The 16,781-nt window shown below is 44.8% G+C and overlaps 2 protein-coding genes across 5 annotated transcripts in view; one reads left to right on the top strand and one right to left on the bottom strand.

Moving 5' to 3' along the window:
- The window catches only part of Zcchc17 (zinc finger CCHC-type containing 17), a 50,966-nt gene that overhangs the window by 32,642 nt on the left and 1,543 nt on the right, over window positions 1-16,781 (bottom strand). Inside the window, exons 2-3 of one of the 4 annotated variants that reach the window (XM_057783842.1) lie at window positions 10,459-10,579; window positions 3,079-3,136 (exon numbers count right to left, since the gene is read on the bottom strand). The exons of 1 other annotated variant lie outside the window; for it this stretch is intronic. In XM_057783842.1, the coding sequence (XP_057639825.1) occupies window positions 3,079-3,136; window positions 10,459-10,524 (124 nt within the window). In that variant the 5' untranslated portion in view covers window positions 10,525-10,579. Of the gene's footprint in view, window positions 1-3,078; window positions 3,137-10,458; window positions 10,580-16,781 lie in introns of those variants that run through there. 2 more of the 4 variants (XM_057783843.1, XM_057783844.1) reach the window with 2 other exon arrangements.
- On the top strand, window positions 13,328-14,408 carry LOC130883439 (small nuclear ribonucleoprotein-associated protein B-like). The gene has a single exon (XM_057783846.1). It carries the CDS (start codon window positions 13,432-13,434, stop codon window positions 14,125-14,127), a length of 696 nt encoding a protein of 231 aa, XP_057639829.1. The 5' UTR covers window positions 13,328-13,431; the 3' UTR covers window positions 14,128-14,408.

Raw genomic sequence — 16,781 nt, 5'->3', positions numbered from 1 at the left:
CAGACGGAGAGCATCCCCAGCTGTACTCTGTCTCCACATAAATGCTATGGCATGTTCCCAAAGTCATATTTGCATACACAGAACAAACAAATGAATGTAAAAAAAAAAAAAAGAAAAGAAAAGAGGGAAAACCTAGCCAGTAGTGATGGCTCATGACTTTAATCCCAGCACTTGGGAGGCAGAGGCAGGCGGATCACTGTGAGTTCGAGGCCAGACTGGTCTACAAGAGCTAGTTCCAAGACAGGCTCCAAAGCTTCACAGAGAAACTCTGCCTTGAAAAACCAAAAAAAAAAAAAAAAAAAAAAAGAGAAAAAAAATGGAAAACTTAGTTTAATCTGGATATTAGGAAGAGGTCTTCAACTCAAAAGTGGTTAAAGAATTCTGAGAAAATAATTCAAATTAGCATCTCCCCAAACTAAAGCATTACATTCTGATCAGACCACAGCTACCTCATTGCTCAGTCCTTTCACGATGGGACCTAATGCTATCCTCCCTTGCGACGCTAGACACACCATAGGGGAGTAAGTTATCCACAGAGCCTAAACAAAATGCTAGAATTAAAGCCCCCAGTTCCCTCCTCATTATCTGGCTCCCTGAGCTCTCGCTGTGACTCTGCACAGCTGTCAGACCGACAGATCCATGTGTACGCTGTCAGCCACTATCACAGGCATTATCTGACAGGGAACAGACACAAGCGAGGTGAAAACTGACTGCTGAAAGGTAGCAGGCTTTTCATCTCCACAAAGTTCCCAAAGTGTCACATAAAGGCTCACATGAAATTGGCACTAGTGGCCATGACGAGTACACTAACAAGAAAATCTGTCTCTAGGCAGACAGAGGTGTGATCCTGGAGGGTGGGGCGAGCTCCACCTCACTAAGTCCCAGCCAGCATAAAACAGGAACTTAATTAGAGCCCGCTGACTGCCAGCTTGAAAAGCACTGGTTAGCCACTTACTGCGAGGATGGGATACCCAGAACAGTGGGCTCCAAGGCTAACGGCACAGCTTTATTAGCCACAGATCTACACAGCCTTCTGACAGAAAAAATCTATAAAAGACTCCAAGAAGTGAAAAATCCCTCTCCTGTGCCTTCTTCTCAGCAAGTCAACTACCACAGGAGGGCACTGGGAGGTGTTTGTTCAACAGTCTTCTGAACACACACAATCATTTAAAATACAGAGACATGGATACATCCTCTTCAAAAGGGTAAGGGAGGGGCACATCACACAAATACTCTACAGCTGGTTTTGAAAATCCTTAGTAATTTAGAAATCTTGCCACGTCAATAAATTGAGATTGCCTTGTCTCATGTATGCATTTTTTGTGGTTTGATTTTTTGAGACAGGGTCTCTCACTACGTAACCTTGGTTGGCCTGGCACTCAGATCCTTCGCCTGTGCTTCATGAGTGCCGAGTCAAAGTGTATGCTACCATGCCCAGCTTTATAGTTTTTACTGGCTTGTTTAATACATTGTGGGGACCCACAGATGTGAGTCTGCTCTACCTTGACTGGAAGTCAGAAAGATTGAGCCTATTTTTGCTTCCAAAGTTATTGACAACAGATGTGGCTATACAGGAGCGATTCTGACCTAGGGTATGGTTAGTTAGCATTTTGTGTTAGAGGTAAATTCGCTCCACCAGGAGCAAAGTTGGTGCATTCAAGTCTATTCCTTATATCATGGTAATTAAGTCTGTTGCCTCCCTCCTCCCCTTTAGGAGTGAAGTACATAAGCGTGTGGAAAATAACCCAAGTGGATTCAGTATGCACTGAAGGCCCCTCCCAATGCTGTTCTGTGTTTCTGCCTCTTATTTCTCTTAGACCTCTGCTCCTTTTGCTTAATATTCTAATCTTCATGCTCCTACCCTAGAACATGAGTTTCACTGAAGCTGGTCTTGGACAGATGGTGCCCAATGTGGGGCCTTCGACACTACATGTTTTTTACTAAGTTTTATGTGTGTGGGGCACTTATGGAGGTCAAAAGACAATTTGCAAGAGTCAGTTCTCTACTTCTACCATGCGGATTCAGGATATTGGACTCAAGTCCTCCAGAGGGCTTGGTGGCAGTTGCCTTTACCCACTGAGCCATCTCACTGACCCTGATTTTTGTTTCTGCGACAGGGTCTCGTAGCCCCAGCTGGTCTCAGATCCACTGCAATACTCACCCCAGAGTTCTGGAATTAAAGGCATGAGCTACAATATACAGCTTTGTTTCATAAATCCTAAAACCCATTTTTTTTTTAACTATGTGGTCCAGGCTAGCTCCAGGTTCAGTCCTCCTGCCTTAATCTCTCTTATGTTGTTATGGGAATGTGGTACAACACCTGGCAAGACTCATTTTCTTTTCCTCATTCTATAGCCTATGGGATCAAGACACTTTTTATATTTGAAGGGTGTGTGTGTGTATGGGGTGTGTGGCAGTAAGTGTGCAGGTGCACATGTGCATGCAGAGGTCACAGCAGGTCATCAGGGGTCTTAATTCTATCACTCTCTGCTGCAGTGCCCTGAGTCAGGGTCTCTCACTCAACAGGAGCCTGTAGTTCAGGCTAGATCGGCCAGTGTCTGCCCTCCAATGCTAGGTTTACAAGAATTTATGCTGTGCCTGGCTTTTGATGTGGGTTCTGGAGATTTGGGCTCAATTCCTCAAGTTCTCAGTGCCATTTCCTTAGTTCCCTTTTCCTGCTGTTGTTTGTTTTTACTGACAGAGTCTCACTATGAAGTCTTTGGCTGCTCATTAGCTTGTGGCATCCCTCCTTCCTCCACTTCCTGGGTGCTAGGATTACAAGCCTGGGCCACTACATACTGCTAAAATGCTTCTCCAGTCTTTAAGAACATATGTCAATTTAGTGCTCAGTTAGGTGCTCTTGGTAAGCCTGAGACCAAGGCACACGTACAGTGCACCTACACACATACTCATAGGCAGGCACTCATGCACACAGAACTCTTTATCCCTACTGCTACACTGAAAATAAAATAAAACCAGCGACTATCTGAAAACCTGAAGTCCTATAGTGAGAATGTGGTGGGACCACAGTGGAATGAGTGCAATGGAAGTGCTGAATTCCCCATTATGGGCTCCCACCTTGCTTCCGACAGCCTGGGATTTTGATAAAGGCTCCATAGTCTGTCACCATAGCAACCTATAAAGACAAAATGAAAAATCAATGTTGCACAACTGAGAACCAATCTTTCCTCTTTATATTTTCGACAGAGGATCTCAGGTAATGCAGGTTGGCCTCCAACTCACTGTGTGGGCAAGGCCGAGCATGAAGTTAAACTATGTTCTTTCCAGAACTTTTTATCCCTCCACCTCAGGCAATCACTGTATTAGCTTCATCACAACAAAACAAAAAGACTCAACAAGATGCTCACTAACACTTCAATATTCACTACAAACACTTCAAAAACCCCTCATGACTATACAGAGTTGACACTGTCATTCACATACGACAGAGAATAAGCGGATGCACGGAGAGAGTACCAGCCCTGAAATCTGAACTCATTCTTAATTTACACCAGAGTTGCTCCTGGATTCCTTCTCGTGATAAAGCTGTAAGGGCCAAAGGCAGTGTGACAGCTGCGATGTCCGACATCCTCTTTTCTCCTGGCAACAACTAGGAATGGGAACATCCTATGTTGCAGGGGAGACAAGAGAAAGCGTGAGGGCTTTGCAGTGGTAGGTGTGGCTTCTAATCCTAACTTTGCCATTTGCTACCTGGGGCCTAAACTCCATTTGTTTCCAATTGCTGTTATAGGTAGCAAAAGATAAGCATTGTGTGCCTGGCACTGGAGGAGTCTAGCACAGGACGCACATTCAACAGTGTGTCACTTTTGATACCTTGTAACTCAAGATGATGAAGTACAGGGAGACTAAGACTGGCAGAACCAAGCTAGGGGCAGAATTTGGGTCCCTGGTGCCCCAAGTCTGCTTCAACAAACATCAGTATTACTTCAATATTAGATGGTATAAATATTTTTAGAATTTCATTCTCCTCTTTATTTATCATGGTTTATTTATTATATTTTTGGTGTTTTGTTTCAATCCAGGGTCTCAGACTGTAGCCCAGGCTGACCTGAAACTCACAGCAATCCCCAGGCTCAGAATCCCAAGTGCTAGAATGTATGCACAAGTCACTATAATTGGCTTTCTGTGTGTTATTGGAGGCAGGGCCTCACCCTGTAGCTCTGGCTGGCCTGGAACTCATTATGTAGGCCAGAGATATGCCTGCCTCTGCTTCCTGAGTGCTGGGATTAAAGACATTCACATTTAGAAAAGAACCATTTTATTACTTTTATGTGTATGGTTTAGGCTTTCTATGTCTGTATACCATGTGCTTGCAGAGCCCACAGAAGCTAGAAGCAAGTATTACATCCTCTGAAACTGGAGTTACAGATGGTTGTGTGATACCATGTGGGTGCTCGGAATCAAACCTGAGTCTTCTGGAAGAGCAGCCAGTGCTCGTAACCATTGAGCCATCTCTCCAGCCCGGTGCATTTAAAACAAACAAACACCCACTTATTTTGTGTTATGCGTACACATGTGTGCCATATCATGTGTGAATGGAAGTCAGGAAACAACTCTGAGAAGTTAGTTTTCTCCTTCCATTAGTTAATTTTAGGGATCAAACTCTGGTGGTCAGGCTTGATGTCAAGTGCCATTACCCACTGAGTTATCTTGCTGGTCCCTCTCTACTCATTTTTACAGGGACAGGATGCCTGAACTAATTCTCTATGCTACACCATGAAGGAAGGGTTATAAACCTAAAGTTCTATACTCCTGGGGTATACAGAGGAGGAACAAGCTATGAGAAGGAAAGAATCAAAAAGTTCCAAAAAACAAACAAACAAACAAGCAAACAAAAAAAATAGTACAATTACCAAACCATGACAAGGTGGAGCCAGAAGGGGTTTAAGAAAGATATTAAAGGGGCTAGAGAAATGCCCCAGTGTTTAAGAACAGCTGTTGTTCCCAGCACAGGGGATAACAACCATCTGTAACTTCAGTTCCTGGAGATTCAGTGCCCTCTTCAGGCCTGCAAGGGCACTGCAGGCCTGTGGCACATAGAAACATGCAAACAAAACCCCCATACAAGGAGGTGGAGGGAAGTGGGAGGCTGGGAGGAGGCAGAAATTTTTTTCAATAAAAAATAAAATAAAATAAAAATTAAAAAAACCCATACACACAAAATAAAGATAAATATTTAAAAAAAGAAAGATGTTAGATATTAGTGGTCCAGCCAGGCACAGTGGCGCACACCTGCAGAGCTAACATGAGGAACAGGAGGATGGGTAGTAAGCACGAGGCAGGAAGACTACCATGAGTCCAAGTTCATGAGCAGAGTGAAATCCCAAAGCAACAAAGACATTAGCTGGTCCAAGCCTGTCATCTTTCAAATAAGATGAGAGAAGACTAGAGATAGAAAGCACTTAACCAAGTTCACAAAGAAATTTGTTCTCTGTGAAAATGGTCCCAGATGAAGCAATTCCCTTTCTAAAAAATTATTTTACATTACTTTAGTGTGTGTTGCTTGATGTATATGCACTGTACGCATGCCTGGTGCCTCGACAGGTCAAAGGAGGACACTGGTCACCTAGAACTGGAGCCACAGATGATCATTTGTCACCTCGTAGTCACCATAGAAAGAAACTGTGTCCTCTGTAAGAACACTAAGTGCTCTTAATCGCTGGACCAACTTTCCAGCCCAAGACTTTGTTTTTAATAAAAATAAAAGCAAATGTTTTCTTTCTGTCTCGCCTAAGGCACTTTGATTGACATTTGCTCCAGGATTCCATAAAACAGGCTGAGCAATCACACACATGGCATTATTAAGCAGCACAGTTATATGAAAAACTTAACAACAACATCTGGAAGTTAGGGCTCAAATGACCTTGCTGCTGTAAATTAAGACAAAATAACTTCTCAATCCTGAAGCTCCAGGGTCACATTATCGTCGTTAGAGGTAATAACAGACCTTAATTTTGCCTCTCCCAAAAGGGAAGGTTAATGGGCTTCAGAATAGACACAGTCAACTCTCGAGGAAGGAAAAGGTATTCTAGCCTACTTCCAGCACCAGGTGCTTCCATCACTGTGTCTCCTAGGGTGCAGTCAGAGATGAATGAACAGGATGGCACCTGCCTTAGATGAGCATACAGTCTTCCTGGGGTCCCAAGAATCGTCACTCAGATGACTCAGGAGGGCAGAAGGGGAAACTCAGTAATTATCTCAGCTGAAACTCAGGCCGTGGGTAAAATTAATTTCCATCTTTAGGCAAGAGCCTGCACTTGGCCTTGAAACTTGTTCTCATAACGTCAATGAGGAACCTGAGGCTCAGAGATCCTGGTCCAAAGTTAGAGAGTAGCACATCTAGGCACACAACAGACATCTTTAACTGTACTCCAGTGACATTCTACCTCACCAACACTAACCACCCTCAAGCATTTCTTTGTCTGTGGCAAGTCTAAGACAAACCCTGGCTCCCACTGCTATCCTCATACCCCCATGTTTAATAGACACTGGCAGTGAGGTCTCAGAGGATGAGAAGACAATGGATACTGGCTTCTCCTCCATTCAGTCTGCACACTGCTACCATCCCTACTAAGCCCATAAGATGAATCCTAGAACACGAGCTGGACCAGATTCTTCAAGGACAACTCGTCCTGCCAGCTGGAGGCACAGTCGTATTCCAGTATTTATACAGCAGCTATGTGTGGCAGGTACCAAGCCAGAGTATGAAATAAAAAGCAACATTTAAAATATAGATGCCTAACCTGTCTTTTTAAAAGAATCTGGATTCTCACGATAAACCACCACAAGTAGCTAGTGAGTGAAACTACTACTGGGTAAATGCTGTAACGGAAGCACGCAAACACCCTGACCTACCCCACCCACTGCCACCCACTTAAAACCCTGCTCTCATGCAGCTTCTGCTTCCTCCGTATGTTTCAGCACACGCGCACAACCCCAGCAGAGAGCAAACTCAGAAGGTTCAAACCCCAGCTTCGTCATTCATTAATCACTGGGTGGTTACTTAGCTTCTAAGAGTCTCTTAGCCTCTAAAAGGAATTTGTTTTACAGAGATATACACATAGACTGTGTGTACATGTGTGTGCATGCATGTGCATGTGTCTGTGTGTGCTAACACACTTTAGGAGTTTGATTTTTTTAATTTTGCTTGTTTGCTTATTTGTTTTTAAGATAGGGTCTTACTGTGTAGCTCTAGCTGGCCTAGAACTTACTATGTATACCAGGCTGACCTTGATCTGAGATCGGGCTTTCTCTACCTCCCAAATGCTGGAATGAAAGGTTGAGACACTACACCTGGCCTTTATTTTCAGTCTTAATGTAACTGGGCTGGAGAGGTGGCTCAGTGGTTAAGAACACTGGCTGCTCTTCCAGAGGTCCTGAGTTCAATTCCCAGCAACCACATGGTGGCTCACAACCATCTGTAATGAGATCTTGTGCCCTCTTCTGGCCTGCAGGTGTACATGCAGACAAAACACTGTATATAATAAATAAAGCTAAAAAAAAAAAAATCAACTAGTTCTCCATGTAAATATTAGCAGATGAACTCATTCTGTAGACCAGGCTAATCTCAAACTCAGAGATCCACCTGCCCCTGCATCCCTAGGATTAAAGGTGTACACTACCACGCCTGGCTTGTTTTTTCTTTTAAGTGATTTGTTCAAGACAGACTTTCATTTTATAGCCCAGGCTGGCTTGAACAGGTATGATTCCCTGCATTTCTCACGGGCTGGGATTACAGGTATGCATAAGATTGTATGGATAACCATGTCCTCCTACACGTGTTGCTGAAAAAGCAATCAGAACTGTGAAGCCCTTAAGCGTTCTGGGGGTGGAGGGGAGGGAGTAGTCACAAGTTCCCAAGTTCCAAATTGGTCTGGACTACAGTGACTTCTAGACTGTCTAGTCTGTTGTCAACATAGCACAAACTGGAATTATTTGGGAAGAAGGAACCTCGACTGAGAAAATGCCCCCACCAGACTGCCAGTGGGGCATTTTCTTAATGAGTGATATAGGAGGGCCCATTGCACTGTAGGTTCCTGGGCAGGTGGTCCTGAGTTGTTGAAGAAAGCAGGTTAAGCGAGTCATAGGGAGTGAAGCAAAGGCAGTGTCCTTCCCTGCCTCTGTTCCTGTTTCCAAGCTCCAACCTTGAGTTTCTGTCCTGACTTCTCTTAGGGACTGTGATATAGAAGGGTAAGTGAAACAAACCCTTTCCTCCCTAAGTTGCTTTTGGGGGTGTTTTATCAAAGCAACAGAAATCTTAAGAAAGACAGAGACCAACCTAGGCTACCTATTTCAAAAACAAAGAAAAAATAAAGGAGGCTAGGTGTGGTGATAACATTATATCTTTAATCCCAGTCCTCAGGAGACAGAGCCAGGTGGATCTCTCTGTGAGTTTAAGGCCAGCCTGGTCTAAACAGTAAGTTCTAGGCCAGCTATGGCTACAAAGTGAGATCCTGCCTCAATAAATTTTTTGAAAAGCTGTGACGCTCTCTCTCCCCGCCAGACCATCTTACTTAAAGGTAACACATAAAAAGCACATATTAGGCAAGTAATGTAGGATGTACTTCTCTATGCTGTCTCTCTCATTGGTTGGTGAATAAAGCCAGGCAGAATAGAGCCAGGTGTGAAATCCAAACAAAGAAAAAGAGAGATAGAAGGCAGAGTCAGGAGACACCATGTAACCACCAAAGAAGTAACATGCCAGGGCATCACTGATAAGCCATGGCCATGTGGCGTTAATACACAGATTAATAGAAATGGGTTAGTTAAATTGTGAAAGCTAGTCAGTAATATGCCTGTGCCATTGGCCAAACAATTGTAATTGATATTAAGCTTCAGAGTGTTATTTAAGCGGCTACGGGGACCCAAGAGCAGGAAAGAAACCAGTTCAGGGGGATCATCTTTTGGGGGGGGGCTGGAGAGATGCCTCAGTGGTTAAGAGCACTGCCTGCTCTTCCCAAGGTCCTGAGTTCAATTCCCAGCAACCACATGGTGGCTCAAAACCATCTGTAATGGGGTCTGGTGCCCTCTTCTGGCCTGCAGGCAGACACACAGACAGAATGTTGTATACATAATAAATATTTTAAAAAAATAAAGTTAAAACCTTCCATTTTTAATTAGACAGAAAAAAGGAAGACGATGTAGGATGTCCTGTATGCTGTGAATATGTGTGTCTCTCATTGGTTGATGAATAAAGCTGTTTCAGACAATGGCCAGGCAGAACAGAGCCAGAAATCCAAACAAAGATACAGAAAGAAAGAAGGTAGAGTCAGGGAGACACCAGGTAACCACCAAAGGAATAACATACCAGGGCATCACTGATAAGTCACGGCCATGTGACATTAATACACAGATTAATAGAAAAGGGTTAGTTTAATTGTGAGAGCTAGCCAGTAATATACCTGAGCCATTGGCCAAACAATTGTAATTGATATTAAGCCTCAGAGTGTTATTTCACAAGTGACTGTAGGAACCCATGAGCAGGAAAGAAACCAGTTCAGGGGGCCAGCGGGACAGAGAAAACATTCAACCACAGCCAAGTATAGTAATTTATGCTTGTAATTCCAACACACAGAAGGCTGATACAGCAAGACTGCTATAAGCTGAGGCCAAGGCTTGATTACAAAGTAAGTTTGGGACCAGTCTAGACTATAGAGTGAGACCCTGGATCAAAATCTCAAAATTAACCAAAATCAGGGCTGGCAAATGGCTTAGCAGGTACAGTGCTTGCCACCAAGCCTAACAACCTTATTTGAACTCCTAATCCTCCTGCCTCCATCTCCTCAGTTCTAGGATTTCAGGGCTGCATCACCGCACCCTGTCTTTGTGGTTCTGGGGACAGTACCCAAAGGCCTCCTGCATGCTGGGCAAGCGTTCTACCAACTCAGTCACATTCCTAGCTATGATCTGTTTTTGAAATATTATTCTGGGTGTAGTGTCATGAACATATTGGAGAGAGGCTGCAACAGAAGTGGGAAATTCCAGTCAGAGCCAAGCAAGAGATAAAGAGCTTGGACTAAGGGGTGGCAAAGGCACAAAGAAGCATGCAGACTGCAGATAAAATTAAGACCCATGGAGGAACTACAGGGAAAATCGAGACCAAGCCAAAGGAGGAAAACAAGCACAATGGCCGACTTCTAGCTTTGGCACCAAACGGATAGCAATTCCATCTGTTAAAATGGAATAGGACTGGTGAAGAAACCTATTTTGTGGGGTTAAAAAAAGTTTAAAATCTAAGTTAGAGATGCTTTCAGGCACAAAACGAAGGTATCAAGCACGCAGAAGTCTGTAGCATAGAGAAGGTAGAAGTGCACCAGGGCCCAGTAGACTTCCCATGAGAAATAGTTCCAGGCGGACAGGAGAATTACCCCAGTGCTTCCCTCCCTCGGTATGTTCCTAACACACTCCAAAACGGAAGTTTCAAAGCGCAAAACATACCTCTCCTTGAAAAATAGTATAGAGTGCAGGCAAGTTTTCCATGGTCTCAGGCCTTCCTGAATTCATCCTTAAAATTCTACGGCTCCTCCATTTCTCTTCTGCTAAAGCTAATTCAAACGTCCTTTCAGAAAGAAACAACAATTAGACATCTGTATTAATGAGGGGTTGGGGATATGACTCAACCATTAAAGAGTCTACTGCACAGGCACGAGGACCTAAGTTTAGATCCACAGTAAGCCAGACACAGAAGCACATGACTGTAACCCCAGGGGTAGGGGACAGACAGATGGATTCCAAGAGACTACTCACCAGATAAACGGATGAGCTCTAGGTACAATGGGTGTGGTGGTTTGAATAAAAATGACTACATAGGCAAATAGGGAGTGGCATTATAGCGGGTATGGCTTTGATGGAGTATGTATGATCTTGTTGGAAGAAGTTGTCACTGGGAGTGGGCTTCGAGGTTTCAGAAGCTCAAGCCCAGGTTCAGTGGCTCTCCTCTCTCCTGCTTCAGCACCATGTCTGCTGCATGCCGCCATGCTTTGCACCATGATAATGGACTAAACCTCTGAACCATTAAGCCAGTCCCAAATAAATGTTTTCCTTTATAAGAGTTTCCGCAGTCATAGTGTCTCTTCACAGCAACAGAAACCCAAACTAAGACAGTGGGTGACTGTGTCCCAAAAGGTAAAGAGGCCAGGATTGGTGGTGCACACCCTTAATCCCAGAGGCAGCAGAGGCAGGTAGATCTCTGTGACCTTGAGGCCAGCATGGTCTACAGAGTGAGATGTATATATAATGACACCCATCTCAAACAAACAACAAGATAAGGTGATGAGTGATCAAGGAAGACAAATATTGACCTTTGGCCTCCACACATGCATGTATACCCACATACACACTTGTATGAACATACACATGATGGAGCACATGTGGAACACACACACATACACAAGTGGAACACACGCACAATAACGAATGGAGCTGGATGTGGAGGTCAATGGCTGAGAAATTCCCTAACATGCAGCATGAAACTGTAAGTCATCCCCAGAAACACAAAGAAAGAAATGTGCAAAAAGTCCTTCACATGGATAACTTCCAAAAAATAATGCCTTTAGAACACACCATGCACTCTCATCCATATCTCAGTATCCTACTTGTGGCATTTGGGAATCTGGATGGCCCTTCTTTCTGACCTGTTACTTAACCAAAGTCATTGAGGTATTGGATTTTCAGGTAAGTAGAGGTTTTGTTTGGTTGGTTGGTTAGTTTATCTGGGATGTTGTCATTGCTTCAATTTTATTTGTATTTATTTACATGTGGTGTATAGGCATGCCTATGTATTCGTGTGCATGCCCACATGTGTTCATGGAGGCCAGAGATGTCAGGTTCCTGCTCAATCACTCTCCATCTTATTCCCTTGAGACAGGTTCTCTCGTTGAACCTGGAGCTAGACTGGCAGTCACCAAGCCCCAGTAAGCCCCACTTTCTCCCCTTCAGCACAGGATTTATACACATAAGTAGCCATAGTTGGCTCTTTATGTGAACTTGGGGGTTTTGAACTCAGGCCCTCATCACACTTGCAGAGCAAGTATTCTTAGCTGCTGAGCCATCTTCCTAGTCTAGTTTTTTGATTTTTGAGACAAGAGTTTTCCTAAATAGCTCAGGTTGTCCTTGAACTTGTGTACCTGCCTCCGTGGTGCTGGAATTACAAGCCAGAGCTACCACGGTTGGCTTTGATCAGGATAGTTGCTTGTTCATTTATGATAATAGACAACAAATCTAGAACTCTGTACAGGCTAAGCAAGACTTGATCACTGAACTGCATCCTCCCCACCCCTGTCACCACTATTTTGAGATGTGGTCTCATTACACTGCCCAGGCTACCTCTAGATTACTGTTGAGCTCCTGAAATGAAGCAATCTTCCTACCTTAACCTTCCAAATAACGACTACAGGCATGGGCCATCCATTACACCTGGGTGGCTTCATTCTTATCACTACTGTTGTTATTTGTTTACCAGGGGAAGACTTTTGGAAGAAAGAGTATGTGTGCCTAGATCTGAAAAACATCAGAAAGAAGCCAGTGTGGTGAGGGATGTTTTTAATCCTAGCATTTGGGAGGCAAAGGTAGATCTCTGAGTTTGAGGCCAGCCCGGTCTATAGTAACCCCAAGCCAGTCAAGGTTATACACTGAGACTGTGTCTCAAAAAACAAAAAACAAAAGCCAGAAATGGTGAACACACCTCTAATCCCAACACTTGGGAGGCAAAGGTAGATGGATCCCTGAATTTAAGACCAGCCTGGTCTACAGAGTGAGTTCCAGGGCAGCCAGGGCTACACAGAGATACCCTGTCTTGAGAAACTAAACAAAACAAAAGGCACACATGTCAGAACGGTAATAAGAAAAGAACACGGTATGTCTCCAGACAGAGGTTCTATTCTGATCATGCACTTGCATGATGAAAAGCTTCTAAGCTTAGATCGCTAAGCTTAGGCTGAAAACCTAGCAACGAAGCTGGGTGTAATGGTTCCTGCCTGTAATTTTAATAATCCCAGCAGTTGGGAGGCCTAAGGCAAAAGACAATCATGAGTTTGAGGCTAGCTTGGGCTATGCAAAGTCTGAGGTCTCTGAAGGGGATATAGCTCAATAATAGAGTACTTGCTTAGCATGTCTGAGTACTGAGGTGGAGGAAAAAGAACAGGAAGTCCGAGGATAGCCTGAAATACATAGTGAGACCTTGTCAGAAACAAACACACAAACAAACCTAGCAACGGTAAAATTTATTTGATCCCAGAGTCTAATGATCTTGGTCAGTATGCTAGACATAAATCTGAAAAACATTAAAAAGAGAAGCCTTGTTTTTTGCAGGCTGCATTTCCGTTAGCGGCGGCGGGAATATTGCTGCTGGCTGCCCACTAGGCCTCTGTGGAAGCGAATCCGGCGGGAATCTGAGCCATCGGAGCCGCCACCATGACGGTGGGTAAGAGCAGCAAGATGCTGCAGCACATTGACTACAGGATGAGATGCATCCTGCAAGATGGCCGGATCTTCATCGGGACCTTCAAGGCTTTTGACAAGCATATGAACTTGATCCTCTGTGACTGTGATGAATTCAGGAAGATCAAGCCAAAGAATGCCAAACAAGCAGAAAAGGAAGAGAAGCGAGTTCTCGGTCTGGTGTTGCTTCGAGGGGAGAACCTGGTCTCCATGACAGTAGAAGGACCTCCTCCCAAAGATACTGGTATTGCCAGAGTGCCACTTGCTGGAGCTGCGGGGGGACCAGGTATTGGCAGAGCTGCTGGTAGAGGAATCCCGGCTGGTGTTCCCATGCCCCAGGCTCCTGCAGGACTTGCTGGGCCAGTCCGTGGGGTTGGAGGACCATCACAGCAGGTGATGACTCCACAAGGAAGAGGCACTGTTGCTGCTGCTGCAGCTGCAGCCACAGCCAGTATTGCAGGAGCCCCAACTCAATACCCACCTGGTCGTGGGGGTCCTCCTCCACCTATGGGCCGAGGGGCGCCTCCTCCAGGTATGATGGGCCCTCCTCCTGGCATGAGGCCTCCTATGGGTCCCCCAATGGGGATCCCTCCTGGCCGAGGAACTCCAATGGGCATGCCTCCTCCTGGGATGCGGCCTCCTCCTCCAGGGATGCGAGGTCTGCTTTGATCCTCGCACAGCATTGTGGCAGTAGTTCCACTGAGGTGTGGGTCCTATTCCCCGGAGCCGAGTTACCACACACCTGTTTGTTTGTATGCTGTTCATGGAGTCTCCCTGGATCGTCTGGTTTCCCTATCAGGGCCCCCCTCCCTGGGGAATATGCCCTCCAAGGCTCTAGGCTCATCTTGGTCCTCCTCAGCTCCTTGCCTGTTTCCCAAAAGGCTGTACATAGTCCTTTTTTTCCCACTGTGACCTTTGAAGCTGGTTTATAATAAACTCTTAAGAGACTGTTAAAAAAAAAAAAAAAAGAGAAGCCTTTACTCCCAGCTCTTGGGAGGCAGAGACAGGTAGCTCCCTGACTTTGAGGTCAGCTTGGCCTACATACTGAGCTCTAAGCCAATCAAGGTTATACAGTAAAAAAGGAAAACTTATCTCTCTTTTATTTTATGTATGTTTGTGCAGATGCCACAAAAACTATAAGAGAGCATCAGATCCCTGGGAGCTGGAGTTAAAATTGGTTATGAGCCACCCAATGTGGGTGCCGGGAACTGAACCCTGGTCCTCTGGAAGAGCAGCAAGAGTTCTGAGCAGCTAAGCTGTTCCCAGACCCTCTATGGGCTTTTTTAACTTAAAATATACACCTTTGGGGGCTGGTGAGATGGCTCGGGCATAAAGTGCTTGCCATGCAATTATGAAAACCTGAGTCTCATCATCCCCAGCACCCAAGCAAAGACGGTAGGCACAAATATGCAGGCTTGTCATGCCAGCACTCCAGCACCTGCAAGGCAGAGGTAGGAGGGTCCCTGGGGCACGGTGGCTAGTATCTAGGCGAATCAGCGAGTATCACATGTAGTGAGAAATACTGTCTCAATAAAGCAGATATCAATCTCTCATCCCATACATACATATGCATACATACCTGCACACAGGAACATGTACACACAAATAAAAATACACAGGATGGAGGCTAATCTGTCCATTTTTTGAGAAATGCCTCATAAACAAGTTATTTTTAAGTTTTATAGTCGGATTGAATCCCGCCTCTCTTATTTCCAGCTGGGTGGTCTCATCCCCAGACTTGCCCTTCTTCTTACCCAGCATCCCTTGGCTCACATGCCAAGACAAGTGTTATTAATTTTAACTCTACAGTTCTATTAAGAGACCTTCATTAATCCCTACAACATTTGGAAAGCTAATTAGTGAATATAGAATCTGTAATAGCACTGGGACATCTAAAATGAGGGCAGACACAGTAATTCCTCCTGTTTCAAAGTTTCTCTCCACACAGTCATGGAAAGAGCGATGCATGAGGAAACAGAGCTAAGCTGTTTCTGCAGAACTAGGCTGTGAGAAAGTGACGAGGGCTGGAGAGACAGCTTTAGTGGGTAGGAGCACTGGCTGCTCTTCTAGTGGAGCCAGGTTCTATTCCCGGCACCCACTTGGTGGCTCACAGTATGTAACTCCAGTCCCAGGGGATCTGATGCCTTTTTCTGAAATCTTCAGGCACCAGACTTATACATGAAGCACATACATACATTCGGGAAAAACATTCATAGACATAAAATGATAATCCTAAAACACAAAAAATTCTAAGTAAGAGTATGAAGAACCACCATCTAAAGCTTTCTTTTCTTTCTGACAAATTCTAAGTAGCCCTAGCTATCTTGGAACTCTATGTAGACCACACTAGCTTCAAACTCACAGCTACCCATTGCCTCTGCCTCCTGAGTGCGGGGATTAAAGGTGTGCAACCCATACTCTGCCTAAAGCTTGTTTTTTTTGGGGGGGGGGGAATCTTGTTTTTCTTTTCTTTTTTTTTTTTTTTTTTTTGGTTTTTCGAGACAGGGTTTCTCTGTGGCTTTGGAACCTGTCCTGGAACTAGCTCTTGTAGACCAGGCTGGTCTCGAACTCACAGAGATCCGCCTGCCTCTGCCTCCCGAGTGCTGGGATTAAAGGCGTGCGCCACCACCGCCCGGCTTGTTTTTCTTTTTGCAGTACTAAGGACTAAGCAGAGGTTACATCCCCAGGCCCTGGCTTTGTAAAGCTAGAATCTCACTATGTAAGGGCTAGAGAGGGCTCAGAAGTTGAGAGTACACATTACTCTCTCAGAGGACTTAGGGTTTGGGTTTCTACCACCTACCTGGTGGTGGTTCACAATCATTCATAAGAGACCTGATGCCTTCTCAGACTGCTGCTAGGACCAGGCATTCATGAGGTACAAATACATATACATACATGCACTCAGAGGAGGCAAAGGTAGGTGGATCTCTGAGTTCAAGGCCAGCCTGATCTACATAGTGAGCTCCAGGGCAGACAGAGCTACAGAGTGATACCCTATCTGGGGGAAGGGGGGATTTAAAAAAGAAAAGCCCTAAAAACTTGTTATGAGGCATTTTCTCAATTGAGATTCCCTCCCTTCAAATGACCTTATCTTCTGTCAAGCTGAGATGAAACCAGTCAGAACACTCACACACATAAAATAAAACAAATAAATCTTTTTAAAAACATCAAAAAGGAGCCAGGCGGTGGTGGCGCACGCCTGTAATCCCAGCACTCGGGAGGCAGAGGCAGGCGGATCTCTGGGAGTTCGAGGCCAGCCTGGTCTACAAGAGCTAGTTCCAGGACAGGCACCAAAGCTAAGAGAAACGCTGTCTCGAAAAACC

The sequence above is a fragment of the Chionomys nivalis genome, chromosome 11 (assembly GCF_950005125.1).
Source record: "Chionomys nivalis chromosome 11, mChiNiv1.1, whole genome shotgun sequence".
Classification (NCBI taxonomy): Eukaryota; Metazoa; Chordata; class Mammalia; order Rodentia; family Cricetidae; genus Chionomys; species Chionomys nivalis.
Note: the sequence above shows the minus strand (reverse complement) of the source record. Positions and strands in the feature narration are given on the sequence as shown.

Excerpts from the sequence above, each read along its gene's own strand:
- LOC130883439 (XM_057783846.1), top strand. The coding sequence starts at position 13,432 with ATGACGGTGGGTAAGAGCAGCAAGATGCTGCAGCACATTGACTACAGG.